Below are 13,963 nucleotides of genomic sequence, written 5' to 3' on the forward strand. Positions count from 1 at the left end.
CTCTGTAAAACTTTACAATCTTGTTAAACACAAATTCCCAGGTGTGTGTGTTTAGACAGGCTTGCCAACTTTGTAAACTTTGAGATGACACCTGATGACAGTGCTCAAGTCTTCCTGGCAGGCTGGTGATTCATGAACTTTGACCATATTGCTGACCAAGGAAAAATGTGCTTGTCAGAGAAATGATGAGTGCATCAGACATTCTGCACTGTCAAGTGGGGTGCTGATGGTCCCCAGTCAGTAGGCCTAACCCAGTCTGATTCAGGAAGAGGATTATTTAACTTAACCATTGCCATTGCAGCTATGCCCTGCCCCTTATGAAGGCATACTAAACTAGTACTAGGCTGCTTAGGCTATCACTATGACTTGAAAATAAAAACTAGGCTTTTGTCTAGGCTTTTTTGTAATCAGTGGTTTAGTTTCTTTCGACCAATCAATTGGTCAACATTTTTAAAATGTATATTTTTCCATATATAGACACACCCTGTGTTTTGACTGAGTATACCAAACATTAAGAACACCTTCCTAATATTGAGTTGCCCCCCCCTTTTGCCCTCAGAACAGCCTAAATTCGTGGTGGCATGGACTCTACAAGGTGTCGAAAGCGTTACACAGGGATGCTGGCCAATGTTGACTCCAATGCTTCCCACAGTTGTGTGAAGTTGACTGGATGTCCTTTGGGTGGTGGACCATTCTTTATACACACAGGAAACTGTTGAGCATGAAAAACTCAGCAGCGTTGCAGTTCTTGACACAAACCGGTGCGCCTGGCACCTACTACCCTACCCCATTCAAAGGCACTTAAAACTTTTGTCTTGCCTATTAACCCTCTGAATGGCACACATTCACAATCTGTCTCAAGGCTTAAAAATCCTCCTTTAACCTGTCTTCTCCCTTCGTTTATACTGATTTGAAATGGAGTTAACAAGTGACATCAATAAGGGATAATAGCTTTCACCTGGTCAGTCTATGACATGGAAAGAGCAGGTGTCGTTAATGTTTTGTAAACTCAGTGTATGTGTATTCAAGTATTCAAAAGTTTAGTATTTGATCCCATATTCCTAGCACCCAATGATTACATCAGGTATGTTTTGGTTGTGTTTCAGATTATTTTGTGCCCAATAGAAATGAATGGTAAATAATGTAGTGTGTCATTTTGGAGTCACTTTTATTGTAAATAAAAATAGAATGTTTCTAAACACTTCTACATTAATCTGGATGCACCATGATTATGGATAGTCTTGAATGAATCAAATATCAAATACATGTTAGGTCTCCATCCATTACCAACATGGCTTAGTGTGTGACACGGCCTGAAGTCTCAGGCTATCCTGTTGCTCAGCCTCACACACAATTTGTAAGATCTGTCAGCTTTCCAGGTTTTAGGATGTAACACTGCCACAATTACAGCAGTCATCTTCCTAACTGAAAATAATCCCTATTGCCTGGGCCTATGGCTAAACGGTCTCGGTTGTAATGTGGCCACTGGTTGCTTTCATTGTTAGAGTACTGCTTTAAAGGCTACGGTAAATTATATCATTATACAGTGTGTAACACAGCCCTGTTTGGTAAATGATCATAACTCATTGGTGGTTTTATGTTGAAAATTAACCATGGATCAACAGAAAACAGAAAGGGCTCCCTGATTACAGTAGGCCTACATGTGGATGGAATAGGCCTACCTCCCCAATTTATGCACCACCCATCCCCTTAAAGTGGGTGGGACTTATTATAGTGGGTGGAAAAGAGAGGAGGAAATAATAGTTGCTTACGGATAACGGTTTCTGCATTCCCTTCCCAATATGCTATTCCCTTATGTGGTTTTATGCTGTGTTCATAACATCTCATAAATTCGTAAATGCCAGCATACGACTGGGAAAAATCCACAATAACCTCTTAAGGATCTGACCCTTTTTTAAAATTTTCGCTTAAAATTACATACCCAAATCTAACTGCCTGTAGCTCAGAACCTATGCATATTCTTGATACCATTTGAAAGGAAACACTTTGAAGTTTGTGGAAATGTGAAATTAATGTAGGAGAATATAACAAATTATATCTGGTAAAAGTTAAAAAAAAAAATTATCTTTGAAATGCAATTTAGATTTTGGACACTAGATGGCAGCAGTGTGTGCAAAGTTTCAGATTGATCCAGTGAAGCATTGCAATAATGGACTATTTTTGTATCAAGTCTTCCCAAATGTGCCGAATTGGTAAATTGATACATTTTCAAGTACATAACTATAGAGAACGTACAATAATGATATGATAATACAAAATGTAAGTTTACACACTCCCAGGAATGTCATACATGATGGATCATTAGCTTATACACACTAACTTTCACACATCTAGATGGCCAGGCGGGGTGGGTGTGGAGCCAGAGACAGCAGGGGTTGAATCTGTAGAACCCAGTTCCTACATTTGAATATTTATCAAACAAAACTATGCTACATTTTATCTCTGGGACCCTTAGGATGACAAATCAGAGCAAGATTACTGAATGTAAGTACATTATTTACCTTCAGAGGTGAATGTATCAAACCAGTTGCCGTGATACGTTTTTTGTTGTGCACTCTCCTCAAACAATAGGATGGTCTTTTTTCACTGTAATAGCTACTGTAAATTGGACAGTGCCGTTAGATTAACAATAATTGTAACTTTCTGCCCATATAAGACATGTGTATGTCCTGGAAAGTTTGCGTTTACTTACAACAGTCATGCTAATCACATTAGCGCACGTTAGCATTTTCTGCAGTTAAATGCAACAACAAAATATTATTTGTTTGCGAGCAGGATGACTGTACTTTTAGTTTATGGTTGACGTAGCTTTGCTTGCCATTAGCCAATCAGCGTTGTCAACGAGTTCAAAGCACGTTTCCCACTTGTTATGAACACCGCATTAGTGGTCATTGGATGGAGCACCGCTGCTATGATGTCATGTTTGTGTGGGCACACCAGATCCTCAGTGGCTCCACTAGCTGTTGGGCAGTCTCTGGTTCCCATTTTTGTTCCTTTGGTCCCCACATTGGTCACTTTGGTGACACTGGTCAGTCCCCACTGGTCTCTTGCCTTCACTGTTCTGTTCAGCCCTTTTCTATCCTCGCAGGCTCTCCCTCTTTGGCTCTCATTAATTGTCTTATCCCCCAGCCTTCTTTTTCTCTCTCTCTGGCCTCTTCCATAATGTGACTCTGTGTGACCTGGACCATTTCCTTTTCCTGTGCACTGAGGAAGTCACTCATGTGCCCTATGATAATCTCTCATCATGAAGCTGAGCCCCCTGCTGCCACCATCAAACAGGCTGATGGGGGGCTTCTGCAGTCAGGAAGTCATGAGGCAATGGCCTTGCATAAAGCGAGTGATTATAGCTGCAATGGCCAAATTGGTTTAGTCTGGAAAGCAAGGGTATCGTGTCTGACTTGTGATGGGGGGGAAAACAAGGATGCCTCTAGTCAAATCTGTTTATCAAATCAGCAACCAATTCTGAATTCCACTATGCAAGAGAACACATGTGCCTTGTAAGCCTGTTGGAACTATTCTGTTTATTTGTTGAGTTGGGTCTAGATGTGATTATGATGGCCAGTGTCAGTCATTAAACCATGTTTGATCTCTCTGCTCTTCTCTCTTTCAGCCGTGTGGTCTTACCCTGTACTGTGGAGGAGGTGAGTACGTCGCTATGGTTTCACTGTTATTATTTAGCATTCTGTCAAACTAATCCTTCTATGGAATTAGCCTACTGTTCAGACCTGTCTTTGCTTTCCTTATCATCTTTTTTTTCCCACAATCAAATTTTAGCTGTCACATGCGCCGAATACAACAGGTGTAGATCTTACTGTGAAATGCTTACTTATGAGCCCTTAACCAACAATGCAGAGTAAAAAAAAATAAAAAAAGTCATACAATTTGCTAAATAAACTCATGGAAAAATAGTAACACAATAACCAATAACAAGGCTATATAAAGTGGGTACCGGTACCGAGTCAATGTGCAGGGGTACGGGTTAGTCGAGGTAATATGTACATGTAGGTAGGAGTAAAGTGACTATGCATAGATAACAGAGTAGAAGCAGCGTGTGTGTGGCGTCAATATGCATGTGTTGGCATGTCAGTGTAGTGTGTGTGTGGTTCGAGTCCAGTGAGTGTACATTTAGCCTGTGCAAGAGAGTCAGTGCAAAAAATAAGAATAAAATAAGGGGGTCAGTGCAAATAGTCTGGGGAGCCATTTGATGAACTTGTTCAGCAGTCTTATGGATTGGAAGTAGAAGCTGTTGAAGAGCCTTTTGGTCCCAGACATGGCGTGAGCCCTGACAAGCATTTCATTGCTACAAATGTGAGTGCTACGGGGCGGTAGTCATTTAGGCAGGTTACCTTGGCATTCTTAGGCACAGGGGACTATGGTGGTCTGCTTGAAACATGTAGGTATTACAGACTGGGTTAGGCAGAGGCTGAAAATGTCAAAAGACGCTTGCCTGCTGGTCAGCGCATGTTCTGAGGACGCGTCCTGGTAATCTGGCCCTGTGGCCTCGGGAATGTTAACTTGTTTAAAGGTCTTACTCACATCTGCTACGGAGAGTGTGATCACACAGTCGTCCGGAACAGCTGGTGCTCTCATGCATGGTTCAGTGTTGCTTGCCTCAAAGCAAGCAAAGAAGACATTTAGCTCGTCTGTTAGGCTCGCGGCTAGGTTTCCCTTTGTAATCTGTGATGGTTTGCAAGCCCTGCCACATCCAACGAGCATCAGAGCTGGTGTAGTAGGATTCGATCTTAGTCCTGTATAAACGCTTTACCTGTTTGATGATTCGTCGGAGGGCATAGTGGGATTTATTATCCGTATTAGTGTCATACTCCTTGAAAGCGGGAGCTCTAGCCTTTATCTCAGTGCGGATGTTGCCTGACATCCATGGCTTCTGGTTGGGGTATTTACATACGGTCACTGTGGGGAAGTTGTCGTCGACGCACTTATTAATGAAGCCGGTGACTGATGTGGTATACTCCTCAATGCCATTGGATGATCCTGGAACATATTCCAGTTTGTGCTAGCGAAGCAGTCTTGTAGCTTAGCATCCGCTTCATCAAACCACTTCCGTATTGAGCGCGTCACTTGTACTTCCTGTTTGAGTTTTTGCTTGACTCAGGAGGATAGAGTTATGGTCAGATTTGCCAAATAGAGGGCAAGGGATTGCTTTGTACGTGTCCCTGTGTGGAGTAAAGGTGATCTAGAGTTTTTACTTTTCTCTAGTTGCACATGTGACATGCTGGTAGAAATGAGGTAAGACGGATTTCAGTTTTCCTGCATTAAAGTCCCTGGCCACTAGGAGTGCCGCCTCTGGATTACCATTTTCTTGTTTGTTTATGGCCTTATACAGCTCGTTGAGTGCGGTCTTAGTGCCAGCATCGGTTTGTGGTGGTAAATAGACAGCTACGAAGAATATAGATAAACTCTCTTGGTAAATGGTGTGGTCTACAGCTTATCATGAGATACTCAGACGAGCAAAACCTTGAGACTTAATATTAGAGCTCGCGCACCAGCTGTTGACAGACACACACAACCCCCCTCCCCCCGATCTTACCGGAGGCTGCTGTTCTGTCTTAGCTGATGCACGGAAAACCCAGCTAACTGTATATTATCCATGTCCTTGTTCAGCCACGACTCGTGAAACATAGGATATTACAGTTTTTAATGTCCTGTTGATAGGATGGTCTTGAACGGAGCTCATCCAGTTTATTCTCCAGTGATTGCACGTTCGCCAGTAGAACGGAGGGTAAAACCGGCTCATCCACTCGCTGATGCAGTCTCGCCAGGCATCCGGCTCTCCGACCTCTGCAACGGCATCTCCTCTTCATACGAATGACGGGGATTTGGGCCTGGTCCGGGAGAAGCAGTATATCCTTCGCGTCCGACTCATAAAAAAATAATAAAAAAAAATCATTGTCCCGTTCGAGATGAGTAATCGCTGTTCTGATGTCCAGAAGCTCTTTTCGGTCATAAGAAACGATGGCGAAACATGTACAAAAAAAGTTTAAAACAGCGCAATTGGTCAGGACCCCGTAAAATGGCGGCCATCTCCTCCGGCGCCATATCTCAAGAATATCTGCGTTGGTAACAGTTGTGTGGATTGATGTGTTTAGCAGACCCATGGAATAACACACACGCCCCATAGGCACCATCATGAGAGACAACTCCATGGATTGTGTTTTCCATTGCCATACTCTTATATCGTCATCACTACAGAGAGAGTTACATAAGGCTGTGCTGTTCTCTCCTCTCTCTCTGGATTTGTGTAGTGTACAGTGTTAGTCATTATTTCGATTCCTTTGTATTAAGTTATTATTTTTGTATGGGTTACTGTTACAAAACTCTGACTCACACACACTGTGTCCTTATATGGCAATGAAGTGTGTGTGCACAGAGGCCCAGATTATAGCAGAAAAATGTTTTTTTCCTCTAAAGCCAGAAACTTCATGGAAGACCAGTAGTGAATGGAAAAACACTACGCTACACTGGCCTTCAGAAGTCTAGTAGGCAACGGTTGCCCCTGGAGTGATGAGCTGGTTCTTGGTCCACCAGTGTGTGGTTCACTTGATAGCGTGTCCTGTGATGCTGATGAAAGTGTGGGATCCAGGGTTGGGCTGGTCCACCACAATACAGGTAGATGAGAAATATGTCTAATCAAAGCAAAAGCAATCCTTCCTGCTCGGACAGGCCTAAATCAAACTATAACCTCAGTGTACTGCTCAGTTCAATAATAGGCCTGACTTGGCATAGTGGAGAGTTGATCTGATCCAGGCTTAGTATCCACAGTACAAGAACAGCACAAACATCCCTGCAGCATTACCATCAATGATTTGTTGCATTAATTGCACAAACGTTTATGAAAAGTGATCGACAGTAGTTGAAAAACTGTGTGCTTGTTTAAATTCCTTTGTCTAATTCAGGACAATTTGTATGCATCGTTTAACCTGGGGCTCTGTTGGGTCATGTTCTGTGTGTGTGCATCTGACTGGCTGTGCTCGTGCATGTAAGAGATTGCCTTTGGATGTGAAAGGAAACAAAGTTTTGTCCTCTACAGGGCCCAGAACAGATTAATGACACGGACAGTAGAACTCTTGTTTGATCAGGGCTCTGTTCTCTGGACAATTAGCCTGTTTGGCCTACTCCTCTTGCTCGTTGTGGCAAAGAGACAATGCATAGAATAATACAAAGTTATTGATTGTACAATATTCATGTTGCATCAACGTACATTGGATGCATGCATGTTTTTATAGTCCCTGTAGATGACAAATGCAGTCTAACTTAGTAGTCTCTTTGTACACAAACACACAAACAGTAGCACAGTCAGCCATGTGGACCCTCCAGTGCTGTAGGCCCCCACTGTGGCTGTTTTCACTGCCCCCTAATCCTATTAGAACCAATTAGTAAAGAGTGGCTCTCTGTAGGTCTATTGTGGGGAGGCTAGTAGCAGATCTCTCTACTTTGATAACCGTGCATGCTAGAGTTAGGGAAAAAAAATAATAATGATCGACACCGATCACTTGTCGCAGGCATTTTGCTGATTACATTCATTACAATAAGTAGCCTATACTGGAGAAATGTGTAGTTTGAAATGAAACAAGTTCGCTAATATAGGTGATTGTTAATGGGAAAAGTGATGGCTACAACCATCAAACTAGTAGTTTTAAAGGATCATAAAAAATAAAAAACAGTGGTATGGATTTTTGTCCATATTGGGCCCAGCTCTGCAGCATACCCTCCTGGTTCTGGATGATGCTGGACACTGCCATCCTGGTAGTCAAGCTCTTGTCATATGATAGTCCATAACAAATATGTTGATTCCCTGTGTTCTTATTTGCTATCCATGTTTTTATTACCTTCATGAGAGCAAGTATTTGTTGTATTATGTAATGTTTTTTTTTTTTTGTCATTTAGCAGACGCTCTTATCCAGAGCGACTTACAGTTAGTGAGTGCATACATTATTATTATGTTGTGTTAACAGTGTGTGTTTGTTTCAGTATCAAGTGGGCCAGTTGTACTCCGTAGCAGAGGCCAGTAAGAATGAGACTGGTGGAGGAGAGGGCATCGAGGTCCTTAAGAATGAACCCTATGATAAGGAGGGGGAGAAAGGACAGTACACACATAAAATCTACCATCTGAAGAGGTAACGCACAATGTTCCTAGTGCACCATCCCTATCTTGCCAGCAGGTGGAAGTGTAGTCATTCCTGTGTTACAATAGGTTTCTAGTACCTTTTTTATAGAGGCCTTCAAGACAATGACATTCACATATATCCCATTCTAGGGGCCTCCTGAGTGGGGCAGCGGTCTAAGGCACTGCATCACATTGCTAGATGCGTCACTACAGACCCAGGTTCGATCCCGGGCTGTATCACAACCGGCTGTGATCGGGAGTCCCATAGGGCAGCGCACAATTGGCCCAGCAACGTCTGTGTTAGGGGAGGGTTTGGCCGGGGGTGCTTTACTTGCCTCATCGCGCTCTAGCAATTGCAGGCTGACCTCGGTCGTCAGGTGAACAGTGTTTCCTCCGACACATTGGTGCGGCTGGCTTCCGGGTTAAGCAGGCGGGTGTTAAGAAGTGCAGTTTGGCTTGTCCTGTTTCGGAGGATGCATGACTCGACCTTCGCCTCCAGAGCCCGTTGGGGAGTTGCAGCAATGACACGATCGAAATTGGGGAGAAAAAGGGGCTAAAATACAAAAAATTGTATGTGTATACAGTTGAAGTCTGAAGTTTACATACACTTTAGCCAAATACATTTAAACTCAGTTTTTCACAATTCCTGAAATGTAATCCTAGTAAAAATTCCATGTCTTAGTTCAGTTAGGATCACCACTTTATTTTAAGAATGTGAAATGTCAGAATAATAGTAGAGAGAATGATTTATTTCAGCTTTTATTTCTTTCATCACATTCCCAGTGGGTCAGAAGTTTACATACACTCAATTAGTATTTGGTAGCATTGCCTTTAAATTGTTTAACTTGGGTCAAACGTTTCGGGAAGCCTTCCACAAGCTTCCCACAATAAGTTGGGTGAATTTTGGCCCATTCCTCCTGACAGAGCTGGTTTAACTGAGTCAGGTTTGTAGGCCTCCTTGCTCGCACACGCTTATTCAGTTCTGCCCACACATTTTATATAGGATTGAGGTCAGGGCTTTGTGATGGCTACGCCAATATCTTGACTTTGTTGTCCTTAAGCCATTTTGCCACAACTTTGGAAGTATGCTTGGGGTCATTGTCCATTTGGAAGACCCATTTGCGACCAAGCTTTAACTTCCTGACTGATGTCTTGAGATGTTGCTTCAATATATCCACATAATTTTCCTTCCTCATGATGCCATCTATTTTGTGAAGTGCACCAGTCCCTCCTGCCGCAAAGCACCCCCACAGCATGATGCTGCCACCCACGTGCTTCACGGTTGGGATGGTGGTCTTCGGCTTGCAAGTTACCCCTTTTTTCCTCCAAACATAACAATGGTCATTATGGCCAAAAAGTACAATCTTTGTCCCCATGTGCAGTTGCAAACCGTAGTCTGGCTTTTTTATGGCGGTTTTGGAGCAGTGGCTTCTTCCTTGCTGAGCGGCCTTTCAGGTTATGACGATTATAGGACTTGTTTTACTGTGGATATAGATACTTTTGTACCCGTTTCCTCCAGCATCTTCACAAGGTCCTTTGCTGTTCTGGGATTGATTTGCACTTTTCACACCAAAGTACGCTCATCTCTAGGAGACAGAACACGTCTCCTTCCTGAGCGGTATGACGGCTGCGTGGTCCCATGGTGTTTATACTTGCGTCCTATTGTTTGTACAGATGAACGTGGTACCTTCAGGCGTTTGGAAATTGCTCCCAAGGATAAACCAGACTTGTTGAGGTCTACACATTTTTTTTTCTGAGGTCTTGGCTGATTTCTTTTGATTTTCCCATGATGTCAAGCAAAGAGGCACTGTGTTTGAAGGTAGGCCTTGAAATACATCCACAGGTACACCTCGAATTGACTCAAATGATGTCAATTAGCCTATCAGACGCTTCTAAAGCCATGACATCATTTTCTGGAATTTTCCAAGCTGTTTAAAGACACAGTCAACTTAGTGTATGTGAACTTCTGACCCACTGGAATTGTGATACAGTGAAATAATCTGTCTGTAATCAATTGTTGGAAAAATTACTTGTGTCATGCACAAAGTAGATGTCCTAACCGACTTACCAAAACTATAGTTTGTTAACAAGAAATTTGTGGAGTGGTTGAAAAACGGGTATTAAGTGTATGTAAACTTCCGACTTCAGTCAGTGACAGAGTGTGTATCCATCTATCCCCCCCCTCTTTCCCTGGCTTCCACAGTAAAGTCCCAGCGTTTGTCAAGATGATTGCTCCTGAGGGCTCCCTGGTTTTCCATGAAAAGGCCTGGAATGCTTACCCTTACTGCCGAACCAGTGAGTCCCCTCCCCTCCTCTCCTGCCTGGACTCTTACCCCTTCTCCCCCCACCTGTACCGCCTGCACTGTGACCTCCAAGCTGTTTTTATAGAAATGTTGTTTTAAATTGACTCATTGTTGCTGGAACCAATGTATTATTTACATGAGTTGTATGATCATTAATTTTTTTGTCTTGGATTTATATCTAACATTTTGTTTTTTGGTCTTCTCTCATGCTTCGTCTGGACCCAGTTGTAACGGTGAGTAGCCTCAAATGACCCTGTTGCGTTGGATTATCTCACTGTCTGTTTGGATGGTAATTGTTTGTGCATGTGTATGTAGTTGGGTAGTTACTTGTTTGTCTGTGTGAATGTGGCATGCATCAGTTTTCGTGAAGCGAACTTGTCAACAATTATAAAGAATGTAGCAAATAAGCCAACAATGTTTGAGGTTTTCATTTATTGAAGGGGAAATTGTATGGTTTGAATTTACCATGATATTGCTTCACTGGGTAGTTGTTGAATTCAGGGGTAGGAGGTCCCCCTTGTGGCCATTACTAGTAATGTAAATCTACTAGGTTTCGAGCCCTCAAACTCAAAAACCCCAAAGCCAGTTCCACTGCTTTTTTTCATTGTTCCCCTCTAATCAGGGACTGATTTAGACCTGGGACACCAGGTGGGTGCAATTCATTATCAGGTAAAACAGAACCAGTAGGCTCCGGACCTCGTAGGGTAAGAGTTTAATATCTCTTGTTTAGAGGGTTTATGCCTTCAGCTTCAGTCATGATTTTCAACCTCCTTCCTTCAGAATGAGTATATGAAAGATGACTTCATCGTTAAGATTGAGACCTGGCACAAACCTGACCTTGGCACAGTAGAAAACGTGAGTACCTTTATCTGTCATTCAAAATGAGTTAGATTAATCACAATTTTCTCTTTTATAAAAAATCTCACTGTAAATGTCACTGACTGTCTGTGAATGTGTCCCAGATGAAGCATCAGCTAATATCTGAGTTTGAAGTGTTGCTATCATGCTCATGCCTGGCTTTGATTGGCAGGTGCACAAGCTGGACGTGCCCACATGGAAGAGTGTGGAGGTGGTGCCCATTGACATCGCAGATGGAGAACAAGTTGCCCCTGCTGTGAGTACTCCTTTCTGATACTGCTGTCATGCCACAGTCCCACACTCAATAAAGCTGTGGATAGTACCCTGTTTGGCACCATCATGTGGAGAGACCTGGGCATTGCACAGCAATGTTCCTACTTAGTATAATAATATCTAACCCCATTAGACATAAGCTAAATATAATTTAGGTCTATTCAGATGTGACAAAAAAACTGCATACACACATTCCTTTCAGCTGTTATTCCGAATGTTGTATTCCATGTCAGCTGCCAGGTAGGGAACTATGGTGCATTGTTTTTCCTCTGCAGGTTCTGAAACCCCTCAAATCAGTATGGTGTTGGAAGCTCTGCAATTATAATTTAATATTGGTATAATTTCTCAGTATCTTCCTTGTACCAATGCTCATGGTAGTTTATTGCTATTATTTGGCATGGCATTGCCTCATTTCACTGAGTCTGACAAGTGGAGTGTGTGTGTGTGTGGTTATTTGCCTGAGCAGTGTGTGCTTGCGGTAGGTGTCTAACGAGGCGGACGTGTTTGCCTTGCTGGAGGTGTTGTCTGAGGGCCCTATCAGGTCTGTGCCTCAGGCAAGGCTGCAGGGCCTAGCCTGCCAAGGGACCACAGATGAGTTTGTTAGTGTAATTAAGGCTCACAGCGCTCCATACGCCTGGCTCTCACACACACACACACTTCCTCAGCCCAGGCACATCGATTCACAGACCTCATTAGAGCAGCACAGTGTATTGTTATAGTGATGGAGCTTTCAGCATTAAAACAGCCAAATGAGTGTGTGTGTTTCTCCCATTCTGCTTGTTTGGCTCCCTCCTGACGGCCGATAGCCCTGAACAGCAGCTTTTAGCTGCAGGCGCATCATGATTTATTTAAAATTGCTTGGCCCTTGAGCTGTTTGTAATTTGAAAGGCGTTTCATTTTTTTATTTTATTTTTTACAATAGTTGTTTTAAGTTGACTTAAGGGCTGGGCAATATATCGAATTAATTCTAATTTCTGTTTTTGCACGATATTCCAAATCCTGTATTGCAAGAATCAAGGTTTTGTTATTTTTTGTTATTTTTTTTTAGCATTTATGTCCGCTTGTTCTCGTTGTTGTCTTTTTGGTCTCGTTCGCTCTTTCTGTGCTGCGCAACTTCCCATTTACACCAGAGATCTGTATATAATGACGAGATGCACGTCTCCGCCCTAACAATGGGAGTCGTTGTCCTAAAGGCGGGAAGGCAGGCGACAAGCTTAGGTCCAAAATAAGCCCATGGAAACGCATAAGGCTTATTTTTGACAGATTTTAGCGAGAGTGAAACCTCTCGCTTCGTCTCTTCCTCTTTGGTTTACACATGCACCAAGCCCCTCTGCCTGCCTCGTACGCCAACAAAGTTGAGAGATCACTTCTTCCTCTCTGACAAGCGGTTTCAACTCGCTATTTGCATTTGAGGTTTGGTCCAACAGAATCGGTCATATGGACACTGTGATGTCACGAGAGGCTGTGTCCTGGAGGGACGTTACATCCCCCTGAGGTGGCTGCAAACCCAGACAGCTATGGCTCCATCTGCTGGTATGGTCGGGAACTCCACCCCTCTATGGCCAATCTTCCCACGCAGCTGAAACAAATGAGGAGCTGATGAGCTGAAGGTTTGGGAAGGGAAGAGACACACTGAGGGAGTGTGTGGGGGTGAAGAGACACAGTCTCCAACCTGGGCTCTCTGGAGGACAAGAGTGCTGCACGTCCACTTCCAGGAGGAATATAAGGATTTGGAGATACTTACCTTTGGGAAATACTCACCTTTGGATATCTGCACCTGTGGAAATACGTGTGGGACATTTGGAAGGACGTTTTGCTGGGTTGGCCCCTAGCTGCAACGTGGAATACAGTAAGACTGGGGAAAAGTTATTTGAGCGAGTGAGAGTTATGATTGTGGATGTGGAAGAGACATCCCTGAACTGTTAACCCTTAAAGAGCCACCAGAGAACAGTATTGTGTTATACTTTCGTTAGTTTCCCAAGACCTTTAATAAAATCCTTGTTTTGGTTGAACCTGGTCTCCTTGCACTACTTGAGCAATCCCGCTGAAAGCTGTGTAGCCTCTCGTGACGTCACAGATGGTGGAGAATACGGGCACGCTCAAGCGTTAATAGTGCATGTCAGAGGAGGATACCGAAGGTTTGATCACCCAGTTTTTCCAAGTTGGCCGTAGGCTCCCCGCCCGACTGAAATGGAGGACATATTGAAAGCCCTTGTTGCTGGCCAGCAAGCCCAGATGCAAGTAAACGTGGCTCTCTTGGAGGAGCAAAAGAAAGCCAACCTTCTGAAAGCAGAGGAATTGCAGTTGCAGAGACAGAGGGTGGTCCAAAATACCCGCCCAATAAAGGCAAGTGACTTTATATCTAAGATGGGAGCTACCGATG

The 13,963-nt window shown here is 43.3% G+C and overlaps 1 protein-coding gene across 4 annotated transcripts in view; it reads left to right on the forward strand.

Annotated features, from left to right (window-relative positions):
- The window catches only part of LOC121584857 (phosphatidylinositol transfer protein beta isoform), a 40,586-nt gene that overhangs the window by 2,973 nt on the left and 23,650 nt on the right, over positions 1 to 13,963 (forward strand). For all 4 annotated transcript variants that reach the window (XM_041901030.2, XM_041901029.2, XM_041901027.2 and 1 more), the window contains 6 exons: positions 3,632 to 3,662; positions 8,011 to 8,156; positions 10,350 to 10,441; positions 10,675 to 10,682; positions 11,230 to 11,304; positions 11,480 to 11,563. In XM_041901030.2, the coding sequence (XP_041756964.1) occupies positions 3,632 to 3,662; positions 8,011 to 8,156; positions 10,350 to 10,441; positions 10,675 to 10,682; positions 11,230 to 11,304; positions 11,480 to 11,563 (436 nt within the window). The remainder of the gene's footprint in view (positions 1 to 3,631; positions 3,663 to 8,010; positions 8,157 to 10,349; positions 10,442 to 10,674; positions 10,683 to 11,229; positions 11,305 to 11,479; positions 11,564 to 13,963) is intronic.

This window comes from Coregonus clupeaformis, chromosome 16, assembly GCF_020615455.1.
Source record: "Coregonus clupeaformis isolate EN_2021a chromosome 16, ASM2061545v1, whole genome shotgun sequence".
Classification (NCBI taxonomy): Eukaryota; Metazoa; Chordata; class Actinopteri; order Salmoniformes; family Salmonidae; genus Coregonus; species Coregonus clupeaformis.